Here is a 27,100-nt window from a genome sequence, read left to right on the forward strand (position 1 = left end):
AAGACTACTTATTAGTACAAATATAATCATAGTATAATGATATAATGGGTAATATGTGTGTGTGTGTCCGTGCGCTTGTGTGCGTGTATGTGTGTGTGTGTGTAGGATACAAAACAACCTTGGGTTTGTTTACTAGAAAATTTCAAATGTTCCTGAAGTACATATCTCATATATGATTTACAGCACTAATGAGTCAAGCACAAAGTACTCTCTACTTAAACATTGTTTATGTATATTTCATTTCATTGTCTTTAGTCTGCTACTAAAAGTTGATATGAACTACTGAATGTAAAAAAAAAAAAACAAACTATGTGTATACCTGAATTAGCCACGACTTACCACATTCTCTCATGTAAACACTTCGAATAACTGATTTTAGAATTGAACTGTATCAGTACTTGATTTAATACAGTATTAATGCAGTATTGTTGTTGTGTCTGAAATTATGTCTGTGTATTTGCATACCTGCCACCTGTGGAGGCCGGAAGAGGGCATTAGATTCCCCTGGGCCTGAAGTTACATACAGGTGGTTTTAAGTTGCTGCGTGGGTGCTTGGAATTGAACCCAGGCCCTATGGAAAAGCAGCCAGTCCTCTTAGCCACTGAGACATCTCTCCACATCCTAATATTTACTTTTTATAAATAAATAAGTAGGCAAATCTCAACATTTTGATTGTAGAAGTATACATTGAAATTACAAAATTAATCTCTTCCCAGTTTAAAAGTGTACATCAGTTACTTATTTTGACTATTCTGTGTTAGCAATATCTAAAGAGTGTCTTAGTAGTTTCTAGTGTGAGTCTTACTTTCATTTGGACTTTAAGACTTGATTAATTTTTTTGAGACAGGGTCTCTTTATGTTGTCCTGGCACTTGCTCTATAGACCAGGCTGGCCTCAAACTCAGAGATCATCTGCCTCTGCCTCCTGAGTGCTAAAATTAAAGATGTGTGCCATCACACCACCACACCTGGCTTAAAATTTTAATTTTTAATTAAAACAGAATTGTACCATTTCCTCCTTTTCCCCTTTAATTCCTTCCATTTCCCTCTGCCTCTTCAAATTATGGCTTCTTTTTCATTAATTATTATTGGCACACATAAATATACCCATATATATGAATGTGGACTTGTTTTTTGATTACTTTTTTCATATTAATTCCTTGTCATATTTTTTTTTTCACTTCAAATTCTCTGGTGTTTTCCAAGGTATATATTTTTGACAAAGAACTTTTTATATTTATACATTTAAGTTATCTAACATTGAACAAAGTTTGAATGAAAGCCTAAGGCTTTGGACATTTATGGTAGGCTTTTCTTCAAGTATACATTCTCTTAGATGCAGGGCAGGACTGACAGTAGTGCCAGTCAGCTGGCTGTTTCTCTAGGCAGATGGAAATCTTAAGTAGTGGCTGGGGAGATGGCTCATTGGTGCAGTGCTTATTGCAAAAGCCTGATGACCTAAATGCAGATCCCTGGACTCACATAAAAAGCCAGACACAGTTGTGCAAATGTCTGTAATCCCAGTATACTCCTATTGAGAGACAGGAGGTGGAAAGAAGAACAGTTCTGGAAGATTGGTATACACAACAGTGAACAAAAGAGTCCTTGTCTCAAACAAAGTAGAAAGCAAGGACCTGACTTATCATGCAATATTCACATGTGCTCTGTGGCACATGCATATCCACACAGAGGTGGGGTGGGAGGAGAGAGCCAGGCTGGAAACTTATTATTCTAGGCTTTTAATTGGTAGCTATTATAAGCCTCGTCTTTAAAAAAAAAGTATATTCCCCCCCCCCCCCCCCCCGTGTGTGTGTGTGTGTGTGTGTGTGTGTGTGTGTGTGTAGTGAAAAAAAAAGTATATTCCCCCCCTACCCGGCCCCCCCCCCCCGTGTGTGTGTGTGTGTGTGTGTGTGTGTGTGTGTGTGTGTGTGTGTAGTGACACACATGTAGAGGTCAGAGGGCAACTTGAGGGAGTCGTCGGTTCTCTCCTTCCACCATATGGTCTTGGAGAGAACTCAGGTGGTCTGACTTGGTGTTAAGTGCCTTTACCCACTGAGCCATCTTTCTAGTCTTCAGCTTTTACCAATAAGTGGTCAGTTCCCAAAGCCTTGGCTTTTAACAGTAGCTAGTAGCTCTTGGGGATTGGGTGTCAAAATTCTAGAGTTTGGTAGTTCCCTGGAACTCTTCCAGTAATCACCACCCATAATCCCTTGTCTTTGGCTCTTCACAGCCATCTCTGTACCTCTACCATCCTTTGTCCTCTCAGATACCTGTTTCCCACCATTTCTGCCACTGAAGCATTCTCTGGAACTCTTCAGCCACTTTTTTGTCAGTATTTTTTTCTGTTACCACTACTATGGCTGCTGCCATTGTTGCCACTGCCATTATTACCAATCCAATTTTCTTCTTCTTTGCTTTTACCCACTCAGCCTTCTCCATTTTCTAATAAAAACCCAATTCCCATTAAAAAGGTGCCTTTTAGTAGGCCTAATGTTGCAACACCAGCCTTGTTTGATCCCATCGTGAATCCCAATATTGTGAATTGTAAACACCTGTTTATTGTTTGTGGTTCAGCCCTGGCACACACCTTTAATCCTCTGTACACAGGATTTAATAAAGTTAACCCTAAGGCAAGAGGCAAGAGGCAGAGCAAGAAACTAGATGACAGGGATTAAAGGGAGGGACTTTGAGAGAAGGGTATTAAGCCGGGCGTGGTGGCGCACACCTTTAATGACAGCACTTGGGAGGTAGAGGCAGGCGGATCACTGTGAGTTCGAGGCCAACCTGATCTACAAAGTGAGTCCAGGATAGCCAAGGCTAACACAGAGAGATCTTGTCTCGAAGAAAACAAAAGAGAGAGAGAGAGAGAGAGGGAGGGAGGGAGAGAGGGAGAGGGAGGGAGAGAAGTATTTAAAACAGCTTGGAGAAGAAGAGGGGCTTCTTTAGCTCTTTAGCTTTTTGTCTTTAAGCTCTTGGCTTTTTCCTCCTGAGCTGTGTGGTGAGCTAGCAGCCCTGTTCCTCCTGGGCCATCAGCTGAGCTAGCAGGCTCTTTGGCTTTTGGTTTTTCTTTCTGGGATGTGAGCCGAGTAGGAAGGTCAGCTGGGTGCTTTCTCTTGTTTCTTCTCTAAGCTAGCAGGTTTTCACCCCAGCATCAGGCTCCTGAGTCTTCATTGGTAAAATCGAACATTTCGGGTTTTCTTTCATTTCTGGCAAACACCAGAGACTAATACAAGAGGGTGTCTTCCAGATATCCTATTTATATATCAGGGGAGGGTAACTATTCGTGCAGATGAAGGGTTGTGTTTACACTAACTAGAAGCCTTTAGCTGGCCACCAAGGGAAGTGCTCACTCTCTGGTACGGTATGATGAAAATGACTGCAAAATCTTCTGGAGTGCTGCTTTCTAAGCAAGATACAGCCATGCTGCGGTTGTAATGGTCCTCAGAATGACTGTGTCTAAAATAGCTATGTTTCTAAGGGATAATTTGGCCAGTTGACAGTAAAGGATTTCTTGGCTGACAGTTGCTTTCTCTCTCTCTTGATTTTTTGAGACAGGGTTTCTCTGTGTAGCCTTGGATTTCTTGGACTGGCTTTGTAGACCAGGCTGGCCTTGAATTCACAGTGATTGACCTGCCTCTCGTTTTGAGTGCTTGGATTTAAGGCATGCACCACAATTCCCGGCTACAGTTAATCTCTTAAGGCTACTACTATGTATAAGAAAGGGACTTATCAATCAAAGTTATCAAATATTAAGTAAACATTTATAGTTTTAAAGAACATACTCAAACTAGTATAGAATCAGAGAACAAAATCAGAAAAACCTACTGCTTAATTACAGTTTTTGGTTTCTATAAAGCAAATGCTTAAGAGGGGAAAAACAGTTCGGTAAGAGTTGATATTTACTGCCATTATGTGATTTCAACTATACACTAATTATCAACAGACACTTAGAGTTAGGAAAGGGGCCTTATAGAATATTTTATATGGTAGAAAAATTTACAAGGCATGTTCAAGCAACAACAAATAATGCAAGCCAGGTAGAGTCCATTGTTACGAGAATGATGGTTGTTATGATAGGAAACATAAGTCAGACTTGTATTTAGAGTATTACATGCCAAAGAATACAGAGAATGGTAAGGACTTTAGGCTTTTCACTGGCCACCTGAGTTGCACATGCACTATTGTCACCTAGTATTCTAACTTTCCCTTACTACCATGAAATACATAAGAAAATTAACTTAATAAAGAGGTTTATTTTGGCACATAATTTTAAAGCTTCAAGTCCATGATCAGGCAGCCTGTTTCATGGAGCCTTTGGGATGGTTGTACCATGGAACATATGGCCGAGCACTCTGTGCACAGTATGAGCCTGGAAGCAAAGCAAGGAAGTCTGTATAGGTGAGGATACCAGAATTTCCTATGGATGCTGCCCTTAATGACCTCTCAGGGGCTTTACTTTCTAAACAACCCATTAATTCCCAGTAGTGTCACCCTGAGGACCTTCAACACATGCAAACCACGGTACACAGTATAAGACTTATAAGAGAAACTATTATTTTATTTATTTATTTATTTATTTTGGTTTTTCAAGACAGGGTTTCTCTGTGTAGCCTTGGCTGTCCTGGACTCACTTTGTAGACCAGGCTGGCCTTGAACTCACAGCCATCCACCTGCCTCGGCCTCCCGAGCACTGGGATTAAAGGCGTGCGCCACCACCGCCTGGCAGAAACTATTATTAATGAAACATACTAGTGAATTTATAGATGCTTTCTGAAGTGCACTCTACAGTACTGCAGTGAGTGTAACTGGGGAATGATGAATCAAGAGTGTGTAGTACTATTTAGAATTGTTAACTCCTGTTAAGTACTTGAGTGAGAATTGCATTTGTTTCATTTTCTGAGATAGCGTCTTGCTGTTTAGCTCAAGCTGGTCTCAATTCAGTAGGTAACCCAGGATGAACTCAACATTTAGAATCTCTGCAGAAGTACAGATAAACACTATTGGAATTGGTAGTTTATTGTTGAGATTTCCTTAAGTCTTTATAGGAAATACCCTTCTTAGAGCTTTCTGTGACTCATTTTGTTGGAGTCCTTTTTCTCTGAGAAGTTGTGTGTAGGTAAGGAGTTCTGCTGGCCTTGGACAGTTTTTATATCTGCATTTGGCAGTGGTGAGTGGCAGCAGCAGACAAGAATGAGCATCAGCAAGTGTTTCCCTCTGACTTTATAGCTCCTGCTTCAGGTCCTGCATACAAGGACCCTTAATTGTGTGTTAATAAGCATTACTAGTCTTCTTCAGGCATAGCTTACAAGGGTTACATATCTTACAGAAGTCTTGGAAGTTGGAATTCCTTAGCCCTTGCAAATATTGCAGTTAATAGATCTAGGCACTGAGATTCAGCTTTTGTTGTTGCTTATGTCTCTCAAGGTTCTTCCTTGTATGTGGCTATCAAAGCAACTTGCAGCTCCACTGCTGCTTTTCCACCATCTCTGCTGATGTTGTTTTCTTTCTGATTTATCCCAGCTATCTTTATTAAAATTAGGCAAGAAAAGCTCTCGATCCCTAATGCCATGTATGCGCCATCACCTTTCCCTCAGAAGACATAGGTTATTAAATGAAAATTTCTGTACCAGGTGTGTGATACCTCCTTACAAGTTATTAGTCAGGGAGGCTCCAAAGTTTGATTTGCATTTCCCCACGCAGAAACTATTAAACAAGTTTTAAAATAGTAACAACAGCCAAGCCACACCTGGGATGCTGAGATCCTGGAATTAGGAAACTGGGTCTTTGATGCTGAGAGCCATAGTAGTTGGAGTAGTGCCAGAATAACTCTCCCTGGGGGTCACTCAGTCCACAAGGTGGGATGACACAATAGTCCCAGTCTGGCACTAGAGCCCCAATAAGTTCCTAGAAAGCTGCTGTTCTCTGTTCCCTGATGAATTCTTAGGAATGCTGGCTCTACTCATTGAAGCAAGCAGCAGTAACAGCAGCAGCAGCAGCAGCAACACCAGGACAAATCAACACTGTGGCCAGAGAGCAGGCCAAGCGAGCAACAGGAGAGAGAACACACTTCCTTTAAAATACCCTTAAAAAAAAATCTGGGCTCCTGTTAGTAGGTGCTACTCACAATTGGGTTGAGTCTTCCCACAATAATCAGGACGGCTCTTTAGGTGCACCCTCTTACTCAGCTGATTCTAATTTGTAGCAAATTAACATTAAAACAATCCATAATAACAGCTAAGGTTATTAAACATCCTTTCATATTTTTATTGGCCATTGTTTTTTCTTTTTAAATAAAAGATTTATTTATTTTTATTTTATATGTATGCATGAGTGCCTGTGTGTATTTATGAGCACCATGTGCATGACTGGTGCCCATGGAGACCAGAAGAAAGTATCAGGCTTCCTGGAACTAGAGTTACAAACAGTTGTGAGCTACCATGTGGGTGCTAGAATTGAATCCAGGTTCTCTAGAAGAGCAACAAGTGCTATTGACTGTTGCATCATCTCCAGGCCCTTGTTTTTATTCTTTTGAGAGCTGTTTACTCAATTCATGTACCTATTTATTGATTAAATGGATTGACTTGTATGTGTTTTTAATTTTTAATTTTTGATGTTTTTTTTGATGTGAGATGAATATGAGATATTGCATACAAGATAACTGTCTGACAAAATTTTTCTCCATTATGTGGGCTTGCTCTTCACTGGTAACTATTTCCTTTGTTGAATAGAGGCTTTTAACTTTATTTATTTTTATTAGGTTTTTCTTACTTCTTTCTTTTTTCTCTTGCTTACCTTTATTTCATATGCATTGGTTTCCTGCCTGCGTGTATGTCTATGTGAGAGTGTCAGATCTTGGAATTACAGATAGCTGTGAACAGCCATGTGGGTGCTGGGATATGAACTTGGGTCCTCTGGAAGAGCAGTCAGTGTCCTTAACCGCTGAGTCATCTCTTCAGCCCTCTTTTTTTTTTTTTTAAAGATTTATTATTTATACAGTGTGCTGCCCACACGTGTGCCTGCCCACCACAAGAAGGCGCCATTTCTCATTACAGGTGGTTGTGAGCCACCATGTGGTTGCTGGGAATTGAACTCGGGACCTTTGGAAAAGCAGCTGGTGCTCTTAACCTCTGAGCCATCTCTCCAGCCCCCCTTTTTTTTTTCTTTCTAAAAGACAGGCTCTTTATATATAGTCGTGGCTGTTCTGGAACTCATTATATAAACCAGGCTGGCCTGGAACTCACAGAGATCCACTTGTCTCTGCCTCTAGAGTGATGGGCTTAAAGGTGTGCACCACTGCACCTGACTATTTGTATTAGTTTTAAAAAGATTAATACAAAAAGTAATGGGAATTCAACCATAAGATCCTCATACATATTTTTTGACATTTTAAAGCACATTTTAAAAATAAGTTTCTTACCTGTGAACTTTGTATCTTGGTAGTATCATTGTCCTTCCCCCGCTTTTGAACCTTCCCATCTTCTTCATCTCCTCCTCCTCTTCTTCTTGCTGCTTGCTGCTTGCCTGCACATCGGTGTGAGGCCGATCACCAGAACATGGGCAACCTGCCAGCAGCCACATCCCCAGAGAAATACAACTCTCCCTCCCAGCATCCCTGACCAATAGTTCTTTGGCTAACAATGAAGCCTCATGAGTCCTTCTCCCTTTCATGATTGAATATTGCTTGGCTTGATCTCGTGTGGGTCTTGTGTAGGTCACCACAGCTGCTGAGGTTCCTAAGTCTAAGGCCCATGCCGTTTCACAGAAGACACACCTCCTCATCCTCTAGCTCATACATTTTTTTCTCTGCCCCAAAGTCTGTCATCTTACCTAAACCATGTGTGTGTCCCTCCTCATCCTGGTTTGTTTTGTTTATTTATTTGGTCAACGTGATGTAAGTTAAAGTTATTTGAAAAGAGGAAACCACAACTGAGAATGCTTCCATAACATTGACTCGTAGGCAAGCCTGTGGATATTTCTTTTTCTTTTTTCTTTTTTTTCCAAGACAGGGTTTCTCTGTGTAGCCCTGGCTGCCCTGGACTACCTTTGTAGAACAGGCTGGCCTTGAACTCACAGCGACCCACCTGCCTCTGCCTCCCTGAGTGCTAGGATTACAGGTGTGCGCCACTGCACCTGGCTGTGGGGTATTTTCTTAATTAGTGATTATTGAAGGAGGTCCTGACCCCTTGGTAGTGTCATTTCTGGGCAGATGGTCCTGGGATGTATAAGAAAGCAGGATTCCTGTAAGCCAGTAAACAGCATTCCTCCTTGGCCTCTTTTTCAATTCCTACCTCCAAGTTTCTGTCCTGCTTGAGTTTCCTTCCCTCAACCATGGACTGTAATGTGTAAGGTGATTTAGCACTTTCCTCCTCAAGTTGTTTTTTGATCATGTTGTTTTATCACAGCAATAGTAGTAACAGAATAAGATAGTGAGAGAGAGAGCATGTGTGCTCATATTTAGGGCTAAACAATCAGGGTCACTTACTGTCAACAGTCTGAGCAATTATATATCTCTGTATTTAACTGTTGCCCAGAGCAAAAAGAAATTTCTCTGGCCAACATGGACAGCAGCATTACTGTATAAACACAACTTAGGAAGCAGTTTGACAACATGTCAGTTTCCCCTCTAGAGGTGGTGGGAGAATGGAGCCTCTGCATGAAGCTGATTTAAAGTCTTATGCAGTAGCCAATTTTATTCAGAGCATTAGACAATCTGTTCTCTGAGGGTTAAGAGGAGTCACATGAGTAAAGTATGGGCAAGCCCCATGTGGTGGGCAAGATGCTTGCAGCAAAAACATGTTTTCCAGAGAGGCATATAAACAACAATAGCCAGTTTTAATGAATTGTTGGCATCTTGTTCTTGTGGACAGTGGACAGTTTACCCTTGTACATTCAAATGCTGATTTCTCCACCCCACTATCTGGTTTCAATCTGGACATTGCCTTGTGATGTTTATTCTAAGTATTTTATGCTTCAAGTTTGTGTAAACATGTCACTATTTGTTCTCTGTATTACCAATAAGATCCAACTAGCTAATGCTAGAGAGAATAGGGTGGGACATCCTGCTCCAGTGAGAGGAGGAGAGGGAGAAGGGAGGACAGGATGGAGCCAGGAGGAGGAGACCCAGAAACATCAGGAGAATGAACTGGGTCTAGGATATAAGTAAAAAGCAAATGTAAAGCGGGAAATCAGCATGGGAAGAAACTATACTAAACTAGCTTAGAGGCTTAGGATGGAGTAATTATTGCGCAGCATTGTGCTACTGGCTAATTAAATAGATCCTGGTCTCTCTGTGTGGCTATTTGGGTATAAAGCTGGTTAAGGAGTAACCGCTGATATTACTAAAATAATCATTCAACAATGAATTATCTGAAGTAAACCCACTCCTATCTGCGATATTTGGGAGGGGCATGAAAGCATATGTAAGAACAACTTTATGTTTTTGGAGAAACAAGTTATAAGACTTTATTTTTACATAATAGTCAACTTTTATTCAGCACATCAGACAATTTAAACTCTGAGGTTTAAGAAGAATCACCTGCGTAAAGTGTACAATCACAAGGATTGACTTCATGTGACAAAAACAGGTTTTCTATAGAAGCATATAAAAAATAACGATAGCCAGTTGTAATGAATCATTTGAAATAAACTCAATCTGCTACACCTGGAAAGAGCACGAAAAGACACTCCAGGTACAATTCCATGTTTTGAAAAAACTGAGGTCACAAGTCTTTTGTCTTGTTTTCTCACAAGCACTCAGAATTCTCCTCACGTGACTCCATTCTTGGACCTGCCATCTAGTCTCGCCCTAGGTGCTTCTGCTCTATCTGTGTCCTCATATCTTTCCCATGGAGACCTTTTTTTAGTGACCTTCTTTAGTTATAACACTTTTGGAGTTTTTCACAAGTACTTAGAAGTCTCACGTGAATTCCCTTCTATGGTGTAGGCCTTGTCTAGTCAGATGGTTGATGACTCTTATAATAGTCATGTCACTCTTTCATCAGTGGTTACCTGGCAGGCTGATGTTTCAGCGTTCAGAGTCTACAGCTAGGTAAGGCTATAATTAGCTTTTCTCCCCAGTAGCCTGCATAGTACTTCTGGCTATTAGGGAAAACTGTGGGAAAGATTAAGCTTTGTCACAGGTGGAAGCAATCTTGGTGGGCTTTACCCTTGGGGCACCCCATGAATACCTTGTGACAGACTGTTTGGAGCCTTCCTGGGCTTGAAATTCAAAAAACCGACCTGGGAACCCCACCTTGGCTATTGTTTTCCTAATTGACCCTCGAAGGGAGAAGGAGACCGCCCTTTGCATGTGACTGGGAAGGTGGGGAGAAGAAAAACAACAGATTGAGGCCAGGAGAGAGCTCGCGGAGAGGAGCGACCGGCCGGCCGGACCAACACACGGGACGGAGAGACACCTAAGGACCCGTCCTGTGGAACGGATACCGGAAGGTTCACTCTTCTGTCCCTTTAACCTTTTTTTCCTTCTTGTGTATGCTAGTTGGGTTGTATAATAAAGTTTAATTGTTAAGAAACAGAGCCAACATCTGGTGCCCAACGTGGGGCCCGATGGGTTCCACAGTCCCTAATGATATGAGGGAAGATTCAGTATTCCAAGGGATAGAAATGCTATTTCAGGGTATTGGCAAAATTGCAACTACTGTTGCAAAACTCTTTCCTGCATTATACTTAGAGGGAATTCTTTGTTTTCTCATTGTCCTTTTATTACAATATTTCATGCTTAGAAGGATTAGAAGACAGGCTAATGGCATAGAAAAGCCGGAAGGGTCAGTAAGTTCTATCCTTTTGGAAAAGATTGCAGATTTGACTGGACAGATTGAAAGGCTGAGGAATGAAAATGAAGGGATGGGAAAGCAGATAAAATTTTTGGCATTTGGTAGTGATGAAGGACAAAAAATAGAAAGACCAAAAAGCCAAAAAAACCAAAAAGAGTCAATAAGCTCTATCCTTTTAAAAAAAATTACTGACTTGACTAAACAAATGGACAAAATACAGAGAAAACTGAAAGGGCTGGAAAAACAGAAGGCACCTTTGGTTAAAAAGGGTGAAGAAGGTCAAAAACCAAAGGCAAAGGAAGCCAGACCGACCAAAAGGTCTTTGAAAGTAAATGTACCAGTGGAGGACACCTCCACAGTCACCCAGGCACCTTCAGCTTTTCCAGTCACTGTAAGACATGTACTCGAGCAAAATGGTACTGAGGGTCATAACAAAATAGCCTGGTGTCCTGTAAACATGATGGATTTAAAACATTTTAAGAAATCCGTCGTCAAATATGGTATACACTCTAACTTTGTTAAACAAATGTTAAACAGCTGGGCCTATCAGAATAGACTTGTTCCCCAAGATTGGAAAAATTTAGTTTCAGCGGTATTGAAAACAGCACAACAGTTACAGTGGTTACCATGGTGGCGAACAGAGGCTATAAAAATAAAACAAAAAAATATGGCACAGGGAATAAATATTAATAGAGATCAATTGCTTGGTGATAGACCATATACTAACATGAGAGAACAAATTCAATCTGACGATAGAGTGATTAAACAATGTCGTAAGACAGCCTTGAGAGCTTGGGAGCTAGTAGAGGAACCTGGAAAAACAACTATTCCCTTTACTAAGGTGTTCCAAGGAGCCTTTTACAGAGATTAGGATCTGCTATGGATAAGGCGATGCCAGATTCTGACAACAAACAGGCATTAAAACTTATCATGGCTTATGAGAATGCAAATACTGAATATAAAAAGGTGCTTAGACCGTTAAAGGAAAGAGGCGCTCCACTAGATGACTGGGTAAAGGAGACAGTTAATATCAACTCTCAAAAATGTCAAAATAATATTGTGGGACAAGCTTTAGCCAGAGAGCCCAGATATCATAATACTCGGTGCTTCAATTGTGGTCAAATTGGTCATTTACAAAGAAACTGTAGAGATAGAAGGCGCAATAACCCAGGAAAAAACGTAACTTGTAAAAAAAAACCAAAAAACCAAAGAGGTTCTGGTTATAATGGTAATGAGGTACCAAGACTCCCAGGGTACTATAGTCACTGTGAAAAAGAGAAACATTGGGCTGGGGATTGTCAGTCTAAGCAAGATGTGCAAGGCAATATCTTGCCGACGGGAAACGGCAGGAGGGGGCCATCGGCTCGGGCCCCCAGGAAGGCTCCAAACAGTCTGTCACAAGGTATTCATGGGGTGCCCCAAGGGTAAAGCCCGCCAAGATTGCTTCCACCTGTGACAAAGCTTAATCTTTCCCACACATCCCCCTTTTCTTTTAAAAAAATTAAGAACTATATACACACATATACATATATACATACTCATCAGGTATCAAGTACATAATAAAGTCCTTTTATACTTGTTAACCTAAGAGAAAGTATTCCACTATCCTATCAAAGAGAGTCCTTTTTTTTTATGAGAAATTATAATTATTAATCTATAAATGTGTTTTTAATTCTTAGACTAAAGCTTCTAGTAACACTGTGGCTATCTAGTCTTCAATCTCATCAGAGACCCAAGAAGGAAAATCTATCTAATAAAGGAAGTGCTGGCAGGCAACTTCCAAGTTGCATAGTACAGAGAGAGCAGACTGCCTGGATAGTCACCGAATTCTCTCCTTCATTGAGGCAATCAGTCTTCAGCCTTATCGGCCCAAAACATCCAACGAACTGCTTTTTGAAGCAGGAAATCCGACGGTCTGGTCCATCTAGTCTCTTTAAAGCTAGACAGTCAACTTTCTAGCATCACTGTTGATCATTGCAGACAGTCAGCCTGTCATTAGCAGTAGAGATAAAAGCAGTAGCAGAGCAGTTTTTCCGTCTAGTGACCATTCTGTCACCAGCGTCTCTTGAAGCCCCCATCTTCAATGATGCAAATGGAGAAGCGGCCAGGAGTGGATGTCTCTCTCTGTCAGGAAAGCCCTCATCGTTAAATGTCATATTCTGTGGATCTCTGAAGAGTTTGAAGAGCAAATCTATCTATTCTTACAGTTATCAATCTATTCTTTTGAAGACATATACAAGAAATTAAACAAACCTGCTCTATAACAAAGTAAGTGAGTGTCTAGTAGGATTTTTACGTAACTAAATACCAACTTTTATCCCCGATGATCCCGAACAGTTTTTGTAAGACATTAGTGGTACATGAATAATACATTAAACAAACATTGAACAAAAAGAACTTAAATTTCTAATATACAATATACAATATTTTGTCAACATATAACATACAATACATAAGGCAAAAATGAATGGAATATACAATTTAAGTTCATATCAATGTGAAGCAAAAGTTGAAATCTTAAATTTCCATCAATCAAAAGTCTTAAATTTCCATCAATCTACAATACCAATGTAGAAATTTTGAAGTTAGTAGATTCAATAATCTACCTTTTATTCTACAGCCCTGTATCCTCCCTTCCTTCCCCCCTTTTCCTTAATATTAAAAGGGATAGAAAGTAAGAGAGAAAGAAAGATAGAAGAAAGAAATCTTTAAATGAACTTTTATTAATTGTAAATAATTACAATTATTTACCTGGGAACCCCACCTTGGCTATTGTTTTCCTAATTGACCCTCGAAGGGAGAAGGAGACCGCCCTTTGCATGTGACTGGGAAGGTGGGGGAAAAAAACCCAACAGATTGAGGCCAAGAGAGAAGGCGCAGAAAAGAGCGACCGGCCAGACCAACACGCGAGACGAAGAGACACCTAAGGACCCGTCCTGTGAAACGGATACCGGAAGGTTCACTCTTCTGTCCCTTTAACCTTTTTTTCCTTCTTGTGTATGCTAGTTGGGTTGTATAATAAAGTTTAATTGTTAAGAAATAGAGCCAACAGAAAACATTTCCAGGTCAGTGCTAGTTTGACTTCTCTGCATCCTGTATCAAAGTTGTGTCTTATCTTCTAATTACAGTGAGTAACCAAGACCAATGACAATGGCCTGTATTGTTTTGGGGACATTTATGTCCCCTCTGATTAATAACTCAGGAATATATGTGATATCTGGTACTGAGATTTTCATTTACTATTGCAAGTCTTCTTGAAGAAGCATTGTTCACTGGTGTTCAATTTTTTTAAGTTAAGTAATATTTTTAAATTAACATCCAAAGTAGTGGTTTCCATAAGGCTTTTTCACACATTGTTACTTTTCTCTCCTTTACTGCCTCATGCTTTGTTTTGTTGTTCCTTTCCCTTAATCTCCCCGCTTAATTTCCCTGTCCCCCTCATGCTAGTGCCTTTCTTATTTTATGTTACACGTATTCTGCTATCCTGCTTTTTCCCAACTGCAATCCTCCCTTAAAATCCCACTTTCCTTTCTCATGATCTACTTTCTATCTCATCACCTGTACACCCCCACATATATAGAGCATAAATAAAAACTAAAATCTAGAATCTGCATATAAGAGAAAAAACAGGATATTTGTCTTTCTAGGATACTTAACTCAGATATAATTTCCAGGTCCATTTATTTTCTATGCATGTCATTATTTTATTTTTCTTTATGGTTCAATGATATTTGTGCATATACATCACATTTTTATTATCCAGTTATCTTTTATGGACACCTAGGTTGGTTCTATTTTCATGTTAATGTGAATAGTACATCAGTAAACATAGATATATAAGTATCTCTTTGCATCTATTCCCAGTAGTAGTATAGTTCCACCATATGTTAGTTCCATTTTTAGTTTTTGGAGAGAGATACATACTGCTTTTCATAGTGGCTGCACAAATTTGCAGTCCTGCCAGCAGTAAATATGGGCTCCTATTTTCTTTTGTCTTCCCAGCATTTGCTGCTTCTTGTTTATGATAGCTATTCTGACTGGGATGAGATGTAATCTTACAGAGTTTTAATTTGTATTTCCCTGATGCATAAAGCTGTAACGTACTTTTCAAATATTTGTTGGCCATATATTTTTCTTCTTTTGAGAACTTTCTTTTTGGCTCATTTATTTATTTATTGATCAGAAAACGTAGCTTTTGGCATTAGATATTTGCTATTTTAAAAATACTTATCTAGATATTATTAGTTTCTTAAATGAGATATAGAATCTGAGATTCTATGTTCAGTCTCTTCACTCTGTTTGACTTATTGTGAGGAAGCCTTTTGATTTCTTTTAATACCATTTGTCAATTCATTTATTTCCCACTATTGTCCTTTCCAGAATAACAATTTAAAAAATCTTCAGGTGATTTCCCTAGATTTTCTTCCAGCAGTTTCAGCATTTCAGGTTTTAAAGGTTTTAAAGATCAATTTTAATATAAACAAGCAAATAAATAAAATGCAGGACAAGAGATGCAGTCTAAGCTTCACTCATGCATACAAGATGCCTGTTTTCCCAACACTCATTTGCTGAAGAAATCTTCCCTCCTTGACTTCAATTTATGGTTCTAACACCTTTGTTAAAATTTAGGTCGCCATAGCTGTGTGGGTTTATTTCTGTATTCTTTTTTTTTTTCTATTCCCTTGGTCCACATGTCTGTTTGTGTGTTAGAACAATGCGCTTTGCCACATTGGCTAATTTAAGGTCAGGTATTGTGAGGTCTGGCTTTCTTTCTTTCTTTTTCATTTAGAAATGCTGTGGCTTTTTGAGGCCATTATATTTTTCTATGAGTTTAGACTTTTTTTTTTAAATTAAGTTCAACAAGGAATGTCACTATATTTTGATGGGGATTACATTGAATCTTTAGAATTCTTTTAGTAATTTTTTCCACAGTATTAATTGTGTCAGTCTCTAAGCATACAAGTGTCCTTTTATTTTCTCCTGACTTTATCAATATCATTCTTCAATGTTTTCATTGGAGGTTTTCTTTTTTTTTCTTTTTTCTTTTTTTTAAATCTCCCCAATGAGGCTTATCCCAAGCTTTAAAAAAAGACCTATCTTGTAATTTATGTTTATGTGCCTGTGTGTGTATGCATGCATGTGTGCCAGTGCTCATAGAGCCTAGGAGAGGGCATCAGATCTCCTGGAGCTTGAGTTATAGGACATTGTGAGCCCTGGACATGAGGGCAGAGGAACAAGGTCCATTCCTCTGCAAGAGCACTCTTTGCTCCACCCCTTCCCCATTTTCTTTTTAAGCTACTGAAAATGAATTATTTTCCTAATTTCTTTGTTGGCCACTTTGTTACTGGTATATAGAAAAACCTACTGTGTTACAATAAAATGTATCTGTTCAGCCTAGGAAGCCAATAACTGAAACATAATTCAAAGCTGCAAGCACTGTGCCCGGCAGAACTAAAATAAGGTACTCTAATCCTCATAACCTTCATATATCGCAAACTCTTGCTAATCTGGTACTTCTTGGGCAGCTTCTCTCCTCCAACTCTCCATCAACTGTCAACTTTCAACTCTAATTGTCCACTGCCTGCTCCTTCTCCTCTCCAGGAAGTCCTGCCTTACAGTGCCTGTCCTTCTGCCCAGCTGATTGGTTAAACAGCACTTTATTGACAGTTGTTACATCCACTCAAGACATTCCTCCACACTACTTACTGATTTTTTTTTTAATGTTGCTGCTTTTTTTTTTTTTTTTTTTTTTTTTTTTTTTTTTAAATTCTGCTGCTTTGATGAAAGTATTTATCAGACTTAAGAGTTTTCTGGTGGTGTCCATAGCATTCTTTAAGTATAAGATCATGTCATCTGTAAATAGTGATGATGTAACCTCATACTGTCTTATTTGTATTTCTTCTCTTATTGCTGGAGATGAGGTTTTGAGCACTGTATTGAGAATGGGCCCCTTTGTGTCATATCATATTTTTGGGGAAATGTTCTTAGTTTCTCCATTTAGTATAATGTTAGGTTATAGGTTTGCTATATGTAGTCATTATTATATAGAGATTTGTTCCTTCTAGTCCTAGTTTCTTGAGGATTTTGTCATTAAATGATGTTGGATTTTTATCAAAAGGTTTTTCTGTGTCTCTTTAGTTGGTCATGATGTTTCTGTCTTTAAGTCTTTTTTTGTATAGTTTATTACATTTATTACTTTGCATATACTGACCCAACCATGTATCTCAAAAATGAGGCCAGCTTGATGGTAATGTAAGATCTGAATGTGCTTAAATTTGCTTTGTGAATATTTTGTTGAGAATTTAAAAATCTATGTTGATTAGGGAAACTGGGGTATAGTTTTCTTTGTTGTGTTATTTAGCTTTAGTATCATGGTAATACTGGTTTTATAGGAACTTAGTACTGTACCTTTGTATTTTTCCAAACAATTTAAGGAGAATTGATGCTAGTATTCTTAAAATATTTGGTATCAATGAATCCTTTTGGTCCTGGAATTTTTCTTTTTCTTTCTCTTTGTGTGTGTGTGTGTGTGTGTGTGTGTGTGTGTTTTGTTTTTGGTTTTTTGGTCCTGGAATTTTCAGTGTGAGATTATAATTGGTGCTTCACTCTTATTGTTTCTTATCCATAGAGCTATTTAAATTGTTTATGCATTATTTAAATTTGGTAAAGACCACAATTGTTTAGGAATTTAGTTATTTTTTTTTCTGGATATTCCTTCTTTTGCAGTGTAAAATTTCAAAATAGCTTCTCACAATCACCTGGATTTTATTGACGTCTGTTATAAAATACTCTTTTCATGTCTAATTTTATTAATTTATCTTTTTCTTTTGCTTAGGTTGGCCAGAATGATCGTTTATTTTTAAAAGATCAACTCTTTGATGGATTTTATGTATTGTTTGTTTAGCCTATATTTCATTAATTCTTGCACTGATATATATATTATAAAAATATATGTTGTTTCTTGAAGCCTAGTACATTTAGATTTGTCTTCTTATTTCTCTAAGTTTTGGCAGTATACCATTAAGTTATTTATTTCAGAGTTTACTGATTTCTTTCAATGTAAGCACTTATGGATATGATTTCCTCGCCATATCCCAGAGGTTCTCGGAAAATTTAGCTTTTTGTTTTTGTTTTTTCATTAATTTAAATTTATTTTTAAAAAATTATTCACTTTACATCCCAATGACAGCCCCCTCCCTCATCTCTTCTTGCTCCCTCCTTTCTCTCCCTCTTCCCCCCATACCCCTTCCCTAGTCCTCAGAGAAGGGGAGCCCTTCCCCCCCCCCACCCCCACCCCCCACCCCCACCCCCTGTCAGCTGACCCCAGCCCACCAAGTCTCATAAGGATTGCCTGCATTCCCCAGGGGGAAGCGATCCAATAGCAGGCAACAGAGTCCATGGCAGACACAGCCCCTGCTTCCCTTTCTAGGGGACCCCTATGGAAACTGAGCTGCCTATTGGCTATATCTGAGCAGGGGGCCTAAGTTCTCTCTAATGCATGAATGGTCCTTATTTGGTACATCAGTATCCGCCAGCCCCCCTGGGCCCAGATTTGTTGGCTCTGTTGGTCTCCTTGTGGAATCCCTGTCCCCTCTGGGTCCTTCTGGTCCCCCTCCCCACACTCTTCCATAAGGCTCCCTGTCCTCTGCCTAAAGTTTGGCTGTGAGACTCAGCTTCTGCTTTGATCTCCTGCTGGGTGAAGTCTTTCAGAGGAAGTCTATGGTAGGCTCTTATGCTGTTCCCTGTCTCGTACAGCTTCCGGTGTCAATTCTGTTTGCCCTTCTGAATGAAGTTCTGGGAAGTTTTGTTCTTATATTTTACTTTGATTATAGAAAATTTTTAATTGCCTTCTTGATTTCTTAGTGACTCAATGTTTAGTCAAGTTTGTTGCCCAAGTATTTGTGTAGATTTTCTTGTTGATTTTTAGTTTTAAATGATTTTGGTTATTTTTGTATTTAATAAGGCTTTTTTTCCTATTAAAGTCTTCATTTTTTTATTCCTTTATCAGTGGATTAAACAAGTTGTGTTTTCCAAAGTACTGATTCAGAGATTCTAAGTTTCACAAAGAATTAATATTCAATGACTTCTTAAATGCAATTTTAATCCTTATTATAAAATAGGTGAAACAATAATTTAATGCATAAGTTAAATATGCACAAAGTCCGCATATTTTGAATTATAAAAGTGGCTTATAATATACTTGATTAAAATCATTTGTATAATGAAATATGCATTTCCACAATGAAAGTGTTTACAGATGTCAGTAAAACACTACTCCTGACATCAGCTTTGTAAGCACAGCCATTCCTTCTATTGAAAGCATTTATATTTAGCTTTAATATCATCAAGGAAGATGAGGTCTATCAGAACTTAACAAATATGTTATAAACACCAAAAGTTTTTAAAGTAAAAATCACTTCAATACAGAAAAACTGATATAAAACTTTCAGTTTCTTTAAAACACTGCAGTTCTCTTTGAGGGGTTGTTTACTGAGGAATTCAGTGAAGAATGATAATAAAGTGACTTTCTTTCAGAAAAATAACAACTCTGTTCTTTAGAAAATAATATTAAAACAAATGCTTTATTACAACATAAACGTTCTTTAAAAGTGTGTTTCCTTAAGAGAAACCCAAAGCAGTCACGGTCTGTCATACCATCCCAGGCCACTGTCTAAGAACCTTAGATGCATAGAGCACATGCCTCAGCTTTCACAGAATCAGCAGGGCATTTAGATGCCACATGTTATGCACCTACAGTACATTGCCTGTCATGCACAAATGTACTTATCCTTTTCAGGTGGCGCTAGTCACCAAAACCCAGTAAGCAACTCAACTATGGTCAGATAAGGCGGGAAATTAATGACGTGCGTTATGAATCTGAAATGAGAGACCTATTCTATTGCATGCCTAGCTGCCAGGACATTACTGTAGAAAAGTTATGATGTATAGTTTCTACAGAAAATCACAAAACTTCAGAATTTACAAAAGGTGTCAAGACCCATAGTTGGCTTTTTCAAAAACCTTTCTAGCTCATTTCATTTCTTCCTTCTTAGTAAATAATCTTCAACTCTACCAAATCTCCCTGGGCCCTCAGTCTTGGCTTCCAGTTACCATTGCCTTGTGAGTATTTTCAGTGATGAGCTCCTCTGACAAGATCATCAAGAAGTTCCAGTGTTTTAAAGGATTCTGTCATTCCTAAACCCATACACATAGGCCATAATTCTTTTTTGGGCAGAGGTTGTTTGTTTGACAAAGTCTCTCTATGTATCTATGGCTGTCTTGGAGCTCACGATGTAGACCAGGCTGGCCTAGAACTGACAGAGATCTGCCTGCCTCTGCCTCTGCCTCCCAAACCTTGGGATTAAAGTCATGTGCCACTATGCCTGGCATGCACTGTAATTCTTTAAGAAAAAAAAAAGGTATATTTCTTTTACCCTGTCCACTTTATGCTTCTCCTCCAATTTCTTCCATCTTCCTCCTCAAACGTGGAGTCTTCCTCTGTCATCCTGCCAATCCAGCAGGCTGCCAGCTACCTCCTGCTTGTTAAGATGTGTTCCAAGGCTATAATGGGATCAGTTTTGACAAGTTTCCCTAGGCTACTGAGAAGAATATGTATTTTTTTTTACAGTTAAATGAAATTTTTTGTTTATATTTGCTAATTCCTACTAATGGATTGTATGATTATTTAATACTGAAGGTTCTTTATTGGTTTGAGTTACAAAGACCTATCTAAAACTCATAATGAGGCATTGAAACCTTCTTTTATTGTTGTATCAATATTTTCTGTCCTTTAATGTGCTTTAGTGTTTATTTTATGCTATTGGGAAATCTTTACTTTTTTTGAATTTTTTACAGTAATTATAACATCATGATAAATTGTTCCCTTTATTAACATGGAGTTGTTTCTTTACCTCTTCTACCTAGCTTTTCTTGGAGGGTATTTTATCACATTTGAGAGTTTTATTTTGTTATTTCTGTGTGCAGTTGCACATTTTAAGTCTATATATTCTCTTAGGTTATTATTCTTTATCAGTGTACAGATTATCTTTTGTTATGAGCCATTATATAAAATAAATTACTATAGTTCAGTTGCTGATAGCCTCATATGTACTATATATTATTAGTTGACTTTATCATTTATTATACCATGGGTTAAAGGATAACAATTTATGCCATTGGATATCAGATTTAAGCCATTCACGTTTTATTTCAAGGAATTTTCATGTATCAGCATAAAGTGAAGTGATTGGGAAACTGAAATGGCTTTTTAAAAAATGACTTTCTGGGCTGGTAAGATGACTCAGTTGGTAGGACCCCAGTCGCCGAGCCTGACCACCTGAGTTCAAGCCTCAGCCTTCACATGGTAGGAGAGAAGGAACTCCCACAAGTTGTCCTCTGACCTCCACACATGCTGCACACACACATCAACTAAATTAATTAAAATGTAATTTAAAAATTAAAAATATATTTCTTACTAAGTGAAAATAGTTTGAAAAGAGTAAAAGAAGAAATATTTATAAACTCTTCCAAATTGATGCATTCTTAAACATTAGCAAGAGTCTGAAAATTGGTTTTCTCACTCAGAGCTGGGTAACTCTTAAGTCATGATAAGATGATGATGTGGGTTTAGGACACAAATGACCTGTACACAGTACTGTAGCTTATGAATCATTTGATAGACTATTTCTACTTTGTAATTTCCTTGTTGTAATTTTTAGTATTTTATTTATGAAGTGTTTAAAGCGGTAGTTTTCTTTTTAGGATACAGTTTAGTTATACATGGCCATAAAACCGTAACGTAATGCTCTTGGTTCAATTCTGTGTTCTTGATGTGCAAAGTCATTGATTGGTTAATAGAATATCTACTGACTTCCATTCTCTTTTAATGTATATGAGGTGTTAATCACAGTTTATATTTTATTAACTGGATTTTTGTTTGTTTTACAGGGAATCTTTCCTGCGAATTATATTCATTTGAAAAAAGCAATTGTCAGTAATAGGGGGTGAGTAATTAGCCTAAATTAATTTATAATCGTTAGAGGTTGCAGAGGAAGTCTGACTTGGTTCATAGTTTAAAATGTATTATTGACAAGTGTTTTTAAAAATATATATTTATTATATAGAATCCTGATCTCTAAATATTTTAAACCATATTCTGGAAAAATACTCTTAGCTATAAATTTTGTCAAAGCAGCTACATATGTAGAGTGTTTATAAATATATTAGGTATGACTTTGAGAATAATCATTTATATACTGGGTATTAGAGATAAGTTTGTCATTTCATTGTTATATGTCAAAGAGAAGGAAACTTTTAAAATCTTTTGTTTTAAAAGTAGAGATTAAAATGTTTAAAGATATACCTTATGGATACAAAGCATTATGTATGCAAAACGGATACATTAAAGCACACACTTGGTTTTGTTTTTGAGACAGAGTCTTACTAGCCTGAGCTTGCTATAAATCTGGCTGATCTTGAACTCATAGAGACCTGCTTGCCTCTTCTTCCAGAGTGCTAGAATTAAAGGCATATGCCACCACAGTTTAGTATTTTTATGGGTTTCCTGGGTGTACAAATGAGTGGTCTCTGACTCTTGTGTCTAAGCTGGACTCTTTTTCTGTTTTGTGAGAGTCTGATGTGGTTCTGTTTTATTTTATTTTGTTTTATCTTAATATTATTCCTTAAAAGCCTATTTGTCTTCAAATGAAAGATAGAACAGAAATGGTGTGGGTCTGGGTAGGAGGGAAGGTGGGGAGAAACTGGGAGGAGTAGAGGGAGGGGAAACTGTAGTCAATATATTATGTAAGTAAAAAGGACTTTAAATAAAAGAATACAATTTAAAATAAAATATTAAAAAGACATTTATACAACAATAAAACAAAAAGAAAAACAAAAGTAATCCTCACAAAAAAGAGATGAGAAATAAATATACCAAGTGTTACCATTGTTTTTTTTTTTTACATGTTGAGAGTGTTTTATAAGTAATTTGTTATTGTCACTATTTTATAAAGTGATTTACTTTTTCAAAATTCATTTTAAGTGTAAAATTTAAGTGCTACTTAATTTTCAACTAAAAAAGCTTTTGAATAGAGAGTGAATAAGCCTTGGAGTATTGTAGTCATTTAAAGTTCAGTCATGAAAACATAAAATAGATTAGTAAAATTATGACATGGAATTTAATATAGGACACTATTTATGCTCATGTTTAAAGAGTGAAAACCAAAAGAGGAAATAGTTATATCAACAAAATAATGATAATAACAGATACCAGTCTACTCAAATGTCTGGGATACAGAGGACAATAGGATAGAGATACCAGATCCTCAGACCTGCAGGGAATGGGTCTTGAGACACTGGAGTACAAATATTTGAGAAAGAGGGATGGCAGGGCTGGTGGTGGTGTTTGTGAACAATGTGGCAATAAGGGCAGACTATCCCTGCCAAAGAAAACTGGATGCTAAACCAGCTTTTGTCACTAGAGAATTGTTTATATGAACCATTTTTCTTGATATCTTTCTAATGTCTGCAGCTGACAAAAGAGATTGTGTAACAGAGTTTATGTGCTCAACCTTAAGATCCATTCTCAAGCTGGGCATGGTGGCGCACAGCTGTAATCCCAGCACTCAGGAAGGCAGAAGCAGACCAATCTCTGTAAGTTCAAGGCCAGCCTAGTCTACAAAGCAAGTCCAGGACAGCCAAGGCTACACAGAGAAGTCCTTCCTGTCTTGGGGACAAAAAAAATCAGGGCTCAGAAGGGTATGTTTGGAAGTGGTAGTTACTAGTAAGTTACTGATCTGTCTCCCAAAGTAAAACTTGTTATTGGAAAATTATAAGAATTATTGCAACATTATGATAATATTAAAATACTTATTTATTCTCTTCCTCCTTTTTTTGTGTGCTGGGAAGTAAACACAGAGCCCAATGTGTTATAAATAAGTAGTCTACCATTGCACCACATCCATAGTCCCTGACATATTTATTCTTCCCTCTTTCCTTTGTATAAAATGATATACAATAAGTGTATGTGTATGTAAACTTGAAAATCCCACAGTACAGAATCTTTGCAAGACATAACTTGGCACTTCAAATGTTCAAGTAAGGACTGTCAAAAGTATAAACACTATATAGAGGTTGTATGAGTAAAAGGGTGTGTCTAGCCTCAGAAGAGGGAAGGTACAGATCTCAGAAGTTACAGATGTATATTTCCTGAGTTGAAATGGCCAGTAGCAAAACATAAAATGTTATTCTTGATCTGTAGCGTTGTGGTCTTTGACAGAAGTACCATGGGAGTGAGTAGAAGGACTTACAGAGAGTAAGTAGCGATCTAGCAATAGAGTGCCTCAGGAAAACCAGCAACACAGTTCTTCCTCATGATGTGTGACTCACCTTGAGTTCAGGAACCATGCACCTTATTTTTAATAACCAGGAAGGCTTGAGAGACAATTTGGTAGCCCAAGAACATGCACCTGGATTCTGTTTGCTTGGGGAAAGCAGAGTAGCTGTAGCTATGCTGAGGATTACTCAGAGCAGTCGTGTTTATTGTATGCGCTCTTTCTCTGTGGGTGCAGAGCAGCCGAGGCCTTTGGATATAAGTCTTAGAAATCTACCTAGAATTAACTGTTGCCCCTAGATGACTAGCAGCGTCATTGTACAGAACAGAAGTTCTAAAACCCAGATAAAGTATGAAAAAAAAAAAAAACCCCACTTCTGCAGGCACTGGAAAACAACTGGCACAGACAGGATCTTTAAATGTTCTTTTGCTTATTTTCTTTTTTTTTGTTTTTTTTTTTTTGTTTGTTTTGGTTTTTTTTGGGTTTTTTTTGTTTTTTTGATCTAGGTAGGCTTTAATATCATAGAGCTAGACCTTAAATAGCTTTATTTTTAATACAAGGATTAACCAATTTACATCAGTTTATTACAAAATTTTCCAACATACATACAAGAACACAGTAATTGTTATGCACACATCACTTGTACTCTACAGTTCTGAGGATCTGAACACTGAAAACAGCCCCCTGGTTTCTTACTATTTCTGAGAGAATAGCTACTTATATTTATCTATCTTGTAGCTTTCTGGATATGCTCTGCACCTTTTAAGTTTAGCCCTAGATATTTTTGTTGCTGTTGTAAATAGATTCCTCTCCTCTGCTAGGTGAGCACACAGCCACACACCTGTGGTCCCAGAGCCTCCAGGCGAACGCAGGCCGACAGGGAACCTGAAGCTCGCCTGGTCTGTGTGCTGAGAGCCTGTCTCAAAGACAAAGCAAAGCAAGACCTTTCAGCTCACTGGGGCTCGTATTTAGAAAGATGATCAGTCTCTTTCAGTTAATTCTGGGGGCTGCTGACCTGTTTATACAGCCATTGCTCAGCACTCTTCCCCACTACGTTGTGTTTTCCAAATACACACTAGCTTCAGACAGACACAATTCTGTAAACCCCACAGTTTTGCTTTGGGTTTTCCCTTTGTTTGTTTGTTTGTTTGTTTGTTTTTGTTCTGCAGTTTTATTTATTTATTAATTTATTCTTGTTACATCTCAATGGTTATCCCATCCCTTGTATCCTCCCATTCTTCCCTCCCTCCCAATTTCCCCTTATTCCCCTCCCCTATGACTGTTCCTGAGGGGGATTACCTCCCCCTCTATATGCTCATAGGGTATCAAGTCTCTTCTTGGTAACTTGCTGTCCTTCCTCTGATTGCCACCAGGTCTCCCCGTCCAGGGGACATGGTCAAAGGTGAGGCACCAGAGTATGTGAGAAAGTCATATCCCACTCTCCACTCTACTGTGGGGAGTGTTCTGTCCATTGGCTAGATCTGGGTAGGGGCTTAAGGTTTACCGCCTGTATTGTCCTTGGCTGGTGCCTTAGTTTGAGCGGGACCCCTGGGCCCAAATCTGCCTATCATAATGTTCTACTTGTAGGCTTCTAGGACCCTCTGGGTCCTTCTACTTTGCCTTTCTCCCATGTTTCTCTCATCTAGAGTCCCACTAGAATGTCCTCTCCTCTGTCTCAGTTTCCTGGTAAGTGAAGGCTTTCATGGGACATGCCCCTTGGGCTAATATGCAGATATAAGTGAGTATATACCATTTGAGTCTTTCTGCTTCTGGGTTAACTCACTCATTATGATCATTTCTAGCTCAATCCATTTATCCACAAATTTCGGGAATTCCTTGTTTTTAATAGCTGAATAGTATTCCATAGTGTATATGTACCACAGTTTCTTTATCCATTCTTCTATTGAGGGACACTTAGGCTGTTTCCATGTTCTGACTTGTTGATATGTGGTCTTTCTAGCCTTGGCTACCCTTTTTTTTAAATTTTGGTAAGGATATTTCAAGGTTCTTATTTATTAAGGAGCATATGCACACAGGAGGAACTTCATGTTCACTTTCCCCCCTCAGAAATTGTCAGTTTGCCATCATGTGGTGAAACAGAGCCCAGGAAGACAATGGTAGTCTTTCCTGGCATCATCAAGATGGAATGGTGGAGTAAGTGCTCACTTTGGCAGCATACATAATAAAAATGGAGCAATAAAAAGATTAACATGGCCACTGTGCAAGAATAGCACATGAATTCATGAAGTGTTCATATTTAAAAAGACAAAAGGTAAAACAGGAAATTCCATCCCTCATCCTTTACAGAAACACTGATTTAACAGTCACATACACAGTAATATATATTATATATAATATACATTTAAAGATTTATTTATTTATCATGTATACATAGTGTTTTGTCTACATGTACACCAGAAGAAGGCACCAGATCTCATTATAGATGGTTTTAAGCCACCATGTGGTTGTGGGAAATTGAACTCAGGACCTTTGGAAGACCTCCGAGCCATCTCTCCAGCCCACAGTAATATATTTTTATGAGTGGTTCAGAATCCAGTTAAGATGTTTCAGGAACCTAGAAAGCACAAAACTGGTAACAGCCACTTTTGAAACATTTAGGAACAATCTCATTTTTCCTGCACCATTTCTTCTCCATGAGAGCTAAGATAGAATTTACATCAGCTGATCTATTCCACTAAAGCAACATAAAATGAGTGGAGTATACTTAACATCTTTAGCTTAACCTGCTTTACAACAACACTGCTGAAGTTACCTGCATACTTTAAACTTTCAAGGAAAACTAAAAACAAACAAGAGGAGTAGCAACTCACTGAAGCTTGCGCAATTCTGTAAGATTGAGAATAATGCAAAAATCAAGACTTCTTTCCATATGGGATAAAGAGGAGTGGTAACAGTGTTCCAGCCGTTCAGTACACTGCTTTAGATTAAAGGGATGTGTATCTCCCTGTGGTCAGGA

At 38.3% G+C, this 27,100-nt stretch overlaps 1 protein-coding gene across 6 annotated transcripts in view; it reads left to right on the top strand.

Moving 5' to 3' along the window:
• The window catches only part of DOCK3 (dedicator of cytokinesis 3), a 336,530-nt gene that overhangs the window by 73,128 nt on the left and 236,302 nt on the right, over window positions 1-27,100 (top strand). For all 6 annotated transcript variants that reach the window (XM_084752557.1, XM_084752558.1, XM_084752559.1 and 3 more), the window contains exon 4: window positions 21,740-21,795. In XM_084752557.1, coding sequence (XP_084608683.1) covers window positions 21,740-21,795 — 56 coding nt within the window. The remainder of the gene's footprint in view (window positions 1-21,739; window positions 21,796-27,100) is intronic.

The sequence above is a fragment of the Acomys minous genome (genome assembly GCF_964271855.1).
Source record: "Acomys minous genome assembly, chromosome: 13".
In the NCBI taxonomy this organism is placed as follows: Eukaryota; Metazoa; Chordata; class Mammalia; order Rodentia; family Muridae; genus Acomys; species Acomys minous.